Source organism: Galeopterus variegatus, unplaced genomic scaffold (assembly GCF_000696425.1).
Source record: "Galeopterus variegatus unplaced genomic scaffold, G_variegatus-3.0.2 Scaffold2927, whole genome shotgun sequence".
Classification (NCBI taxonomy): Eukaryota; Metazoa; Chordata; class Mammalia; order Dermoptera; family Cynocephalidae; genus Galeopterus; species Galeopterus variegatus.
The window spans coordinates 211,619-223,543 of NW_007729038.1; the positions used below are offsets into that span (position 1 = coordinate 211,619).

An 11,925-nucleotide genomic window follows, 5' to 3' on the forward strand; every position below is an offset into this window, starting at 1 on the left:
CTAGGGCCACCATCCTGCTGTCATATGAGGCAGGCAGCAGTGGTGGGGAGGGCAGGCATATTTCCACCTAGAGCCAGTTTTTACCTCCTCGGTTTTGGCTTCGGGCTGGGTTCCAGGTTTTGGCCTTCCCTAGGGCCACCATCCTGCTGTCATATGAGGCAGGCAGCAGTGGTGGGGAGGGCAGGCGTATTTCCACCTAGAGCCAGTTTTTACCTCCTCGGTTTTGGCTTCAATCTTTCTGTGAGTGAGAGCTTCCAGAAGGACCGATGGATGGACCCCCAGGAGCTGAATAAAAGAAATCCAAAGTGCCATTCAATGACCTAGTTTTACTCACTCACTTATGAAGAGTTTGTGGAGTTTCCAGGCCCAGGGTTATTTATCCACCCTGACTGATCATTGTACTTTAAAGCAAAACAGACCACATTAGATCTTTCAACAAAGGGGCTTTTCTCCATGCCCACTCCCCCTCACTTAAACTTCCTAACCAGGGCTGGCTGGTCAGCTCAGTTGGTTAGAGCATGGTGCTGATAACACCAAGGCAAAGGGCTCAGATCCCCTTACTGGCCAGCCACCGAAAAATAAAATAAAATAGAGTAAGCCTCCTAAACAGTATCAGCTGAAAGAACATGTGTTGGCCATTTGGGCTCAACTGTGAGCATGCAGCTGCCCCTGCTCTGCCTCTCAAAGGTAGGGTCCCCCCTCTGTCCTCATCGAAGAGGAACATCACCTTGGCAATCCATTTGATCTCATGGGTATCTGGGATGGAGGCACAGCCCCGGTCGTCTTCTTCAAAGCAAATGTTCCCCAGGTGCAGGACACTGGCGATAATTCCAAAGAGATTCTAGGAACATGGAAAGAGGTTGGGGGCAGGGGACCAGGAGGACAAGGAGAGAAAATGGCTCATTGATAAATGGCATCGGCAGAGACACCTGAAGGGAAACACCCCCTTCTGCCAAATTCCACCCCCAAGTTCACAGAACTGAGCCCCTCTCCTACCCAGAAATCGGTCCTCTCACTCACTTCGGATGTAGAGGCAAGAGAGCCTCACTCAAGGACCAGGAGGACAAGGAGAGAAAATGGCTCATTGATAAATGGCATTGGCAGAGACACCTGAAGGGAAACACCCCCTTCTGCCAAATTCCACCCCCAAGTTCACAGAACTGAGCCCCCCTCCTACCCAGAAATCGGTCCTCTCACTCACTTCGGATGTAGAGGCAAGAGAGCCTCACTCAGTCTCCAGCACAGAACACTTCTATTTTCACACACAAAAAATCCCTTTTATTTTTCATAAAATAAACCACTTTTATAAACTGTTTTATAAAACATTTTATAAAATAAACCTCAGCAAAAATACCACTTAATTTTCAAATGCCATAGTCTCAGATTTTTTAAAAACCCCATTCTTGTCTTTGTAAGATTAATAGTCTAACAATCAAAATGAAAAAAAGAAGACAAAAAGATGTGAAACAAAATGTTTATAATCCTACAATTTGTTCCAGTTTGTTCCAAAATAGAATCTTAAATAAATGACACTCCTATGATTCTATGGAATTTAAATTGTTGAGAGTGGACTTAATTTAGGGGAAGAAAAATATCACCTCCTCCTTGCACGACACATTGGGAAAATTTAGGGCTGGCAGATAAAATAACAGAATGCCCAGTTAACGTTCCAATTTCAAATAAGCAATGACTAATTTTTTAGTATAAGTTTGTGCACATGCAATATTTGGGACATACTTATTCAAAAAAAAAAAATCTTCATTGTTTATCTGAAATTCGTCAGGAACCGAGCATTCTATATTTCTATTTGCTGAATCCGGCAACCCTGCTATGCAAACCCCAAGATGCCAGGACTGTTTCCTCAACCCCAGCCAGAACTAGCGGTCTTGTCCCCAGCACCCATACCTCAAGGTCAGCGTCAGTAAAATCGATGACAGAAAAGGCATTGGACACAGTTTTCCAGTCGTTCTTGTCGTTAATAGATGACTCCTTGGCACAATGACCCTGTTGACAACAATCGGGTCACAACGACATTTTTATAAGGACGGTAAGTGTGCATACACCTATTTCTAAATCAAAATGCTTTTCTTTGCAAACATGCAAAAGCTAGTTCTGTCGTATACTAAATTGTAAAAAAGTAGTTTTTACTCTAATTGTCTAGGATATAATGATTTGCCAACCGCTGCTTTTCCCCATTTATTTGGAATTTTATTTTTATGTCTCTGTTCTGGGAAAAGTTTCAAAGTTACATATTAGTGTTACATCTTTTGTATGTGTTTTTAAACATAGTTTTTGTCATTTTTGCTAAATAAATTGAAGCTGTTTGTCTTAATAAATACCTGCTGAACCATGGAGGGAAATTACAGTGCTTAATCTCAGAAAACAGTCTTGACTTGCATGAGAATCTCCAGCAGTTATTTCACTGAGGGACTAGATGGAAGGAGACCCTCACTCAAGGAAATAAAAGTTTGGCATTTAGAGAAACACGGATTTTATGGAAATGGTCACTAGCAAAGATGTGTTAAGACTTTTTCCACTAACTCTAGAAGTTGTCTTTTAAATAACTAACAGGCTGACCAATGTCACAATTTAAAGGAAAAAAATCACACTAGACAGGTGTTTTTTATTATTTTGCTTTTGTGGTACACAGTGTTGCTAGCTTCCCGGTTATCTGAAGATTCATTATCTTAAACATTTTCTTTGTTGTGTGAGGAAATCAAAGGTGTCATACCATGAAAATATTCACCAGTAAACTGGCCAGTATAAAATTTGCAACCTCACAATATCCTTTCCCACACAATCAACAGTATCTGCCCCTTCCCCTCAGGCAGTGTCTGAACAAGTCAATTCCTCTTGGACACCTGTTGGTTTGAAAACAGTGCAAATATACTACAAAGTAAAGCCATGAAATTAACCAAAGTTATAGGAGATCACGAAATTGATTAAAAAAATAATAGTGGCAAGTTGCTAAAACCATTTCCAAAGCCCCTGGGACATAAGGATCTGGGTAGATTGGTGTGGCCAGAAAAAAATCTGCAATAGACGTGTTATATTCCAAAAGAGAATGATTTGATTATCAAAGGGTTAGAGAAGCCCTTGAGGAAATGGATGAAGCCCTCAAATACTTTTATGAGTTGATCATCTCTGATCACGCTATGAAAATTCAAACATGATGCAACCGTACAGTTTTTTGGGAGGGAAAATATTGGGCTCTCAAAAAGAACAACAACAACAAAAAATCAAACTTAATTTATTCTTCATTCTAAAAATTAGATCAAAATTTGTTAAATATAAAATGAGATTATGAGATTCTTTTATCTTCATTATTTAGCTTTAAATAAACTTCAGTCAAGCCTTCTTTTCTTCCATGTTTTCTGTGAAATACCGGCCCTTATTTTGTGAGATTCACTTTATAAGACCTTGTTCTCTCTCTCTAATAATACCCCAACCTGCATTCTGCAAAGTGACCTCAAAATCAGGCCCAATAAGAAGAGAAAAATTTAAAAACCCTGGGACAAAAAGGGTGCTAGCAACATCAAATACTGACCAGTGTCATACAGTCTGGGCATTCCAGAATCCTAGTGCAGGCTGCAGAAGAATGAATGCTGCAAAGTTATGTTCTGACAGTCTATTTTGCAACACTAGACCCTGAAATTGCTTAGAGAAATGGCCTGAACTATTTCTTTAAGGTAGTACATTCATTTTGCAGCTAACAGTTCTCAAGATAGAAGGCAGGAAGGTGGGGAAAGGTCTTTTCAAAGCTAGTTTGGAAGCAGAATGAAGTGGCATAGGTTGTGGACATAGGTGGATGGTTAGTTTCTATCACATGTAGACCAGCAGTTTTCACCTGAGCTGTTCATTAAATCACCAGGAAAACATTTAAAACAACTCTGATGTCCAGGTTCCACCCCAGACCAACTAAATCTAAATCTCTGGAGGGTAGGACCCAGGCATCTGTGTTTTTAAAAGGCTCCTCAAGTGATTCTAACTTCACCTAGGACTGAGAACAACTTGCCTAGACATTGGCTACTTTACCAAGATGATTATTTTGCTTTTGTGGTGCAGAGTGTTGTATATAGCTGTCAGGCATAAGAGGAGACAGATTAGCTTGCTTGTGATAAGTGTGAAGAAATCAGCCAGTAGGTACATCCCAAAATGATAACAAAGTTCTCAACCTATGGCAGCCCCAACAAACACCCTCCTCCAAAGGTCACCAACACCAGGTGCTGGTCCTTCCAACCTGCGAGAGGTATTTATACAGCTGGGGGTCTCGCTCAAGTCCCAGGTAAGCAAGGTAATCCTCTTCAGCACCTGCGAGCAGCTGGTAGAAAATGTGGAAATTCCGCTCACCCTGATTTTGATAGACGACTCGGGACTTTTCTATCAAGTAACTGATGATATGCCCACCTACGGGAATGCCCTTCAAAACAGAACAGAAAAATTCAGCTATGACAACAATCAAGCCTCTTTCTTACTGGCGTCTTCTGGGAGAACAGAAGTTCTTAATTTGTATGAAGTCCAAACTATCAATCTTCTATGGTTAGCGTTTCCTGGGTTCTTTTTTTAACAGATTTTTGCCTACCCCAAGGTCATGAAGATATTTTCTACATTTCTGTCTAGAAGTGTGATTGTTTTAATGTTTATGTTTGGGACCACAAACTATTACTATTTGATTTTTGTTTATGGAGTGAGGTAGGGGTCCAAAGTCTTTTTATCCATGTTGATATCCAGCTCATCAGCACCATTTATTGGAAAGACAACCTTATCTCTACTGAATCACAGTGGCACTTTTGTCCTAAGTCAGGTAACTGTATATGTGGGGATCCTTCTGTACTTTATTTTGGTCCATTAGCCTATTTATCTATCCTCATGTCAATATCACACTGTCTTCGTTATTATTTTAAAAGAATTTTTATTCCAGGACACATACAAAACTCTTGAAAATCAATGAAAAAGAACAGACAACCCATTTCAAAATGGGCAAAAGATCTGAACAAAAAAAGAGGACCTTTAAGTGGCCAATAAGCAAAACTTTGTTAATTATCAGGGAGATGCAAACTTAAAGCACAGTGAAAAGGTGCCGTACCACACCACAATTTCTAAAACTAAATGGACTAACAATACAAACATTAGCAAGGTTGTGGAGCAATGGGAACCATCATTAATTATCATAACACTGCTAGTAAGAACCCAACAATTCCACTTCTGGGTATATACACAACATAAATGTGTGCTTACATGTACTAAAAGGCATGTGCAAGGATGTTCAGATCACTATTAGTAATAGCCCCAAATTGCAAAAAACTCAAATGTTCATCAACAGGAGACCAAATAAATTGTGATATAGTCATACAAGTACAAAATGAGCAACTACTACATGCAACAACATGAGTGAATCTCATAGAATAATGTTGATTGAAAGAAGCCAGACATACACTAGATATAATTTCACGTATATAAAGTTCAAGAACCAGCAACATGAATCTGTGATTATAGAGGTCAGTATAGTGGTAATCTGTGTTAAGGGGGATATCGTTGGAAAAGGGCAAGGGAAACTTCTGGATGCTAGAAATTTTTATATCTTGATCTGAGTGGTGGTTACACAGATAGCTACATGTGTGAAAATTCATTGTGCTGTTCTCATGATTTGTGTCCTTTTCAGTATGTGAGTTGAACTTCAATAAAAAGTTTTAAAATATACATCGCTATTCAATTTCTTTCAGTCAATGCACATGCCACCAGAGGTGTCCATACCAGCCTTTGAGAAGCCCTGAGCCAGTCTATCCTGATCACTGCACTCAATGCTTAGCTAGCTGGGGTTCTCTAGTCCAAGTGTCATTTTACCACTTGGACCTATATGTCCTAGAGAATTGTGTCTACTCTTCCCACTTGCATTAGCCCCATTTAAATTCTGCATATAACACAACCACACTCATTCATTTATGTATCATCTATGCCACTTTCACGCTGCAACAACAGAATTGAGTAGTTGTGACAGAGGTTGTATGGCCCACAAAGCCTAAAGTATTGACTATCTGGCCCTATCCAAAAAAGTGTGCAGACCCACAACGTAAGGAGGCATACCTAAACAATACATTGTTTACTTTTTTGTTTGTTTCTTTGTTTTAGTGGCTGGCTGGTACAGGGATATTGTTTCCTTTTGATTATTGTTTTTAAGCCTTATAAAAAATGGCATCACAATGGCACATGGTATATTCCCCAAACTCCTCCGTGTTACGTGTAGCTGTAATTCATTTACTCTCACTGCAACGTTGTGTGAACATACCACAATTTAACTAGCCATTCTCCTGTCCATGGACATTCAGTCTTCTCCAGATGTGTTGGTTGTTTTCAGTTCTTTTACCGTCATGAGCATTGCTATTGTGAACATGCTTACACATCTGCAGGGATAACTCTGGCAGTGGAATGGCAGCCTCTTCGACGATGTTTTCCAAATGAGTTTTCACATCGTTTTCCAAATGGGTTGCACCACTGTACACCCCCCAGCAATGTGTAAGAATTCCTAATGATCCACATCTTTGCCAACACCTAGTATTATCAGATTTATTAACTTTTGCCCATCTAGAAGATGTAAAATGGTGTCATTGCGGTCTTTATTTGCATTTCCTAAAACTATCACTAACCCTAGATATTTTAACTGTTTGAGCCCTTCCTCCCTTAAGATGCCTTGGGTTGGGATCCATCACTGGCAAAATAAGGGGTTCCCATGAACCAATAATAGCAACTTCAGTGTACCTGAAAGTCAAACTGTATGTCCATGTATTTTCCAAATCTACTGGAGTTGTCATTCTGGAGCGTTTTTGCATTTCCAAAAGCCTGGGAATACAAAGCATCATTCACTGTCATTTAAATTCACCATGCTTGTCAAATTCCTGACCCCAAATAACATGCTTTAAAAATGGAAGAAAAAGAGAGGAGCCAGGGAAGAAAGCAATACTTATCTTCTAAAAAGGACTTAATGCCAAAGGCTAGAGCTGGACTCAGAGAAAAGAAGGGAAAAATATCTTCTTAGAATCTGATCTAGAAATACATTAGAAATGGCCTAAGGAGAAGCACATAGGACCCTATGCCCTTGTTGTCCTAGAAGGCATAGTGGACAGTCCCTATCAACAGACCCCTTCTTAAATCAAATTGTTTAGCTCAAAGCGTCTGCTGGGAAAATTATTTCAATTATGGACATCTTCTTTTACAGAAACGGCCACAAAAACACAGGAGAAAATGACTTGTTCAGGATTAGCCAGCAAGTCAGTGAATTGCAATAGTAGAAATAATAACAATGATTTAATAATAAAGATATTAATAAATAATAAAGTATTAGTGCTTTCTAATTCTGCTGTGTGCTTTTTGTGCATTCATCTCATTTAATCCTCAAAACTTCTTAAGAAGCAGGTCCTATGAGCAGACCCATTCTACAGATGGGTAAACGGGCTCCCGGATTTGGAGGGACTTGCAGAAGCTTGCTGGTGCTTGGCCATGCTGGAATTAGAATCTAAGCCTGCCAGACTGAATTCAAGGCAATGCCCTTAACCTTGACACTACCCATGAGACTGCTTTTTTTTTTTAACAGAGCACTATTTTGACTGGCCTGCCCAGGCAGAGGATTCTTCTTACTTAGTGACCTTCTTGGAACTCCCCTCTGTCGGTCTTCAAAGATCACTTACCTCTAGCACTGGATTGGACAGCAGCAGTCTGTCACGGGCTATTTGTAGTGACTCAGTCATTGGACAGGTAACTGCAAAATACTGGAGAATCTTCTTGGAAGCTTCTGTTTTCCCTGCCCCGCTCTCTCCAGAAATGAGGATGAAGTGGTTACTGAGCTCAGAGCACATCATGCGGTAAGCGTTGTCAGCTATGGCATAGCTGGAGAGGTAGTGACACAGAAACAAATTGGTTTTAATGCTACTTCCCTTGGATGTGACATCCACCAGAGCAGGACAAAGTACCCTGCCTCCGGGAAGCCACATTCAGACTGTGGTTCAAGGACACTGAGCTCAGACAGATATCAAACCCCCACTATGACCCACTGACTGATCAAACATGAAGTATACTAGATATCAAAACTCAAAGAGTAGAAGAGTTAAAGTGAGGAACTTGAGCAATAATGAAAGCATTTTTCAAGATTTGTCAAATTTATTTGTCAAAAAAATTTACCAATTTTTATAAGAATAAGCAAGATACTAAATTATGTCCCCAAGAGACATTCTATTAGCTATAGGTAGAAATAACGTGTTGTCTAAATATGAGGGTACCTAAGAAGATTTGTGGAAAAATATAATTAAAAGGTAATATGAATCTCTCCACGAACTTTTTGAAGACTTCCCAGATTAAATAATTTAATAAATATAATAAGATCTCATGTTTTCTCTTTCCCTCAAAACCTAGAGCACTAAGAATATAGAGGCAGGAAACCAAAGAGATTTAGAAAACTATTGTGATATCTTTAGGATAAGAGGTAAAACTACTATAAAGGCTTTATCTCCAAGATCAGAAACCAAAGCATGATGGTCTCCCAAGAGTATAATCTTAGCATGTGGCACAGTGTCTATTTCAGGAAGTACTTGGTGGTGATGATGCAGAACGGTCTATAAATGCCTTAGGAAGTGGAGTAGCCGAGTCACCAAGACAAATGAGCGGAGAACCTAAATATTATTCCAGTCAACCAAGGAGGAGAAACTGGAAGACTCAGCAAAGCCTCAGCCATGCAGGATTGGCAGGCAATTGCTCATTTTAGAGATTCCACAGCGCTGGTAAGTTTTTTTCCTACCAATGGGCCGTCTTCTTAGCCGTCATGATACTCAGGCACCAGTAGACGGCACTATAGAGACCCACTTCCCAGAGAAGACCTTTCTAGCCACGCTCTTAGATTTCACCTCTTGTATTTAAGCTGAGATTCAATAATGACCTTAAGGTTTTCTGCTGCTTTGAAAGACTTATTTCACAAGAAGGCAGCAGCTTAAGTGAGGTCCAGCACCTAATGAACATGCATCAAGGATTTGGGTGGGTGGGAAGGAGGAAGAGAGGGATGGAAAAAAGAAAAATAGAAAGGAAGGGGAAAAAAATAGAAAAATACTCCTAGTGATGACTCTGGATGCTACTTACACATGGGGTGGCAGTTCAAAGAAATTGACCCCTTGATAAAGTTCCATCTGGCTCACAGTGTAGATTCCGAGCTCCTGGTATGGATTCACGGATACAAGAAGGGTCCCAATATATGTCTAGAGGAATGGACCAAAGCATGAATGAGGAATTCTGGAGAACAAAAGACTGTCACACCCTGTGATCCCCATGTGTTCATTCGGGGCTGGAGATATAACACAGGTGAAGTCTCTGCCATCATGGAGCTTACATGGGGGTGGGTCGAGGGGAATGGGCAGACAAACAACCAAGGGATCAAGACAGCTTCAGTGAGAGGTCAGTGTTAAGAAAGGTGTACCTAGGGTAATGAAAGTGTGAACGACTAAGGAAGGCCATATTAGCTAGTGGGCTTAGGGAAGGCTTCTTTAAGGAGATAATGTCAGAGCAGAGACTTGAAGGATGAGGAGCCAGTCATGAAAAAAGTGGGTGGGAAGGGTGTTTTAGGCTGAAGAGTCCAGTGTGGCAGGCTTGGTGCACTGCAGGCCAGCGTGGCTGAAGCTCATGAGTGAGCAGAGAATGGTAAGACAGGATGTCAAAGAGGGAGCAGGTTCAGATCATACCATCCCTGTGGGCTGACAGGAGGAATTGGAGTTTTATTCCAAATCCAATGGATGGTGGAGACACCGCCCACCCCTACTGAAATGAAATACCTATACATGAATAGATGCTTTAAGAGGTGAGCACCATGATTGGATTTATGTTCACAAAGGTCTCTCTGGCCATTGGGGAAAGCAGGGTGAGAATATCTACCAGCCTCCTAAAACTGGGCAAAGTACTCCCACTATCGACACTTATTTCCCTAGATTTCAATGTTAGACTCTACTCATGTTCAAGTTTTTCAAGTACTTATACTTGCAATATAACCACTAACATAAGACTTTTTGAAATACAATTATGTATAAATAAAGAGCTCCAAGTTCTTATGTAGAAAAAAATAATTATTGGGGCTCCTTTGAAAAACACACATGGTATTTTCAGATTCTGAGTTTGTTGTTGTTTCAAATACTGCAGGTACTAAAGCCTGCATCATGATTATGCTAAAATCATTCCAACTAATGTTTCCAATCTCCAGGGCAGATCCAAACAGAGAACCAGAACGGAGGAGAGTGTTTTGACTAAAATTCTGTATTACTTCAGTCAGTAGAAACCCGCTCTTCCGGGGTGGAAGGTAGTTTCTGAAATTTCTCATTTTAAATAGGAAATGTTTAACTTAATCATGATTTGTACTCCTCCAATACTATGATATTTCTCCTTTGCTTACACAGAAAATTAGATGGATTTTGTTTTCCATTTCTACAATTAAGGGTGATAATTATGAAATTATAATAATTGGAATTAAGAAATTGGAACTAAGAAACACCTTGCTTATTTTTTCTGGTAACCTTGGTTTCAACATATAGATTAAATCACAGGCACCTTTACAAACAAAATAGCTATAAGAAAAATATTTTTAAACAGCTTCTGATTGCCTGATTGACTTTTAGCAAAAGCTATTAAAATATCAAAAAAATTTAAATAATTTTAATAATTCCCACAAAACACACAGGGACACTACAAAGTTTACACTAGAGGAATTTACCCCCAAATTGACCAATCATATCAGGGTGTGGTGATAAATGGAGAATTTACTAAAAACTGACCACTGCTACATGGGACAAGATCAATCTGAGAAGAGTTCTGGGCAAGTGCTGCAGTCTTGATCCCTGCAGGTTCAGAGGATGTGGTAGACATCTCTTACTTTTGCCAAACTAGCATTTATTCCTCTTCTTTCAACAGATTCCTTTGAGGAACCCTCTTCCCCAGCTCTCAGTCCATATTATCAGGGAGCTGTGACCCTACCCCTCACCTCCAGGGGTGGGCCTGGGTAAACCCCATGGGGTTTGGTTCAGAGATAGGCACCTGACTCAAGATGGGCCATTCAGAGCCAACTAATACCAGCTCTGATAGGCACATGACTTGAAATGAGCCAGTCAGAGCCAATCACTGTCAGCTCTGGAACTGTCTCTGGGAAGATGTGCTCTCTTCTTGCCAACACCAAGCTGATAAAATGGCAGCCTGGATCTGCTGGCAGCTGTTTTGCCACCATGCGAATAGAGCTGGCTTGAAGAGGAAATTGATGCAAAAGAAAGCAGAGCAGAGAGATGGAGAGAGTTCTAAAGACATCATTTGAAACCCTACATCTATTGCTGGACCCTAAAGTTATTTAAGTTGATAGATTCCTTTTTGTGGCTTACGCTGGTTTAAGTTGGGTCTCTGTCACTGGCAGCCAGAAAAGACTAAGCACAAAGGATCAAGGTACATCTGCTAATGGTCCCTCGACACCTCCCTTTAATGTTTAACCTAACAGAGTGATATTGTTTACAATCATCAAGGCTGTGAGGGCTGGGAGGTAGGGGGAACCACCGCTTTAGGAAAATAGCTGAGAAATGGGTTAAGTTACATATATGAGGTTCTCATTGAAACGCTTGCGAAGGTTGTCCACAAAGGCAGATTCGCTGGTGTGCGCATCCAACAGCACAAAATCCTGCACCCCGACCTTGTCCCGGGCAGTCAGCGTCCCTTCCATGTGCAGACGGATGTGCTTCCTCCTCACTTCTTCCTACAGGGAACCATACAGTCCTCAGCAGCTCATTTTTCCAGTACTTTCTATCACATGTCTAACGCATGCAAATAACAAGATGCTAAACTCTGCAGTAGTAGAGAACTGAGATTAAATTATGCTGTCTTCATTTAGAGTTCATAATCTGGTTAAAGATACAAGATGATGAT

The 11,925-nt window shown here is 40.5% G+C and overlaps 1 protein-coding gene across 1 annotated transcript in view; it reads right to left on the reverse strand.

Annotated features, from left to right (window-relative positions):
* The window catches only part of MYO1H (myosin IH), a 40,590-nt gene extending 28,868 nt beyond the window's left edge, over positions 1-11,722 (reverse strand). Inside the window, exons 1-8 of the mRNA XM_008583487.1 lie at positions 11,597-11,722; positions 9,121-9,236; positions 7,683-7,881; positions 6,757-6,837; positions 4,241-4,420; positions 1,906-2,004; positions 728-841; positions 214-285 (exon numbers count right to left, since the gene is read on the reverse strand). Of these exons, the coding sequence (XP_008581709.1) occupies positions 214-285; positions 728-841; positions 1,906-2,004; positions 4,241-4,420; positions 6,757-6,837; positions 7,683-7,881; positions 9,121-9,236; positions 11,597-11,722 (987 nt within the window). The remainder of the gene's footprint in view (positions 1-213; positions 286-727; positions 842-1,905; positions 2,005-4,240; positions 4,421-6,756; positions 6,838-7,682; positions 7,882-9,120; positions 9,237-11,596) is intronic.
* Between the last annotated feature and the right edge of the window lie 203 nt (positions 11,723-11,925).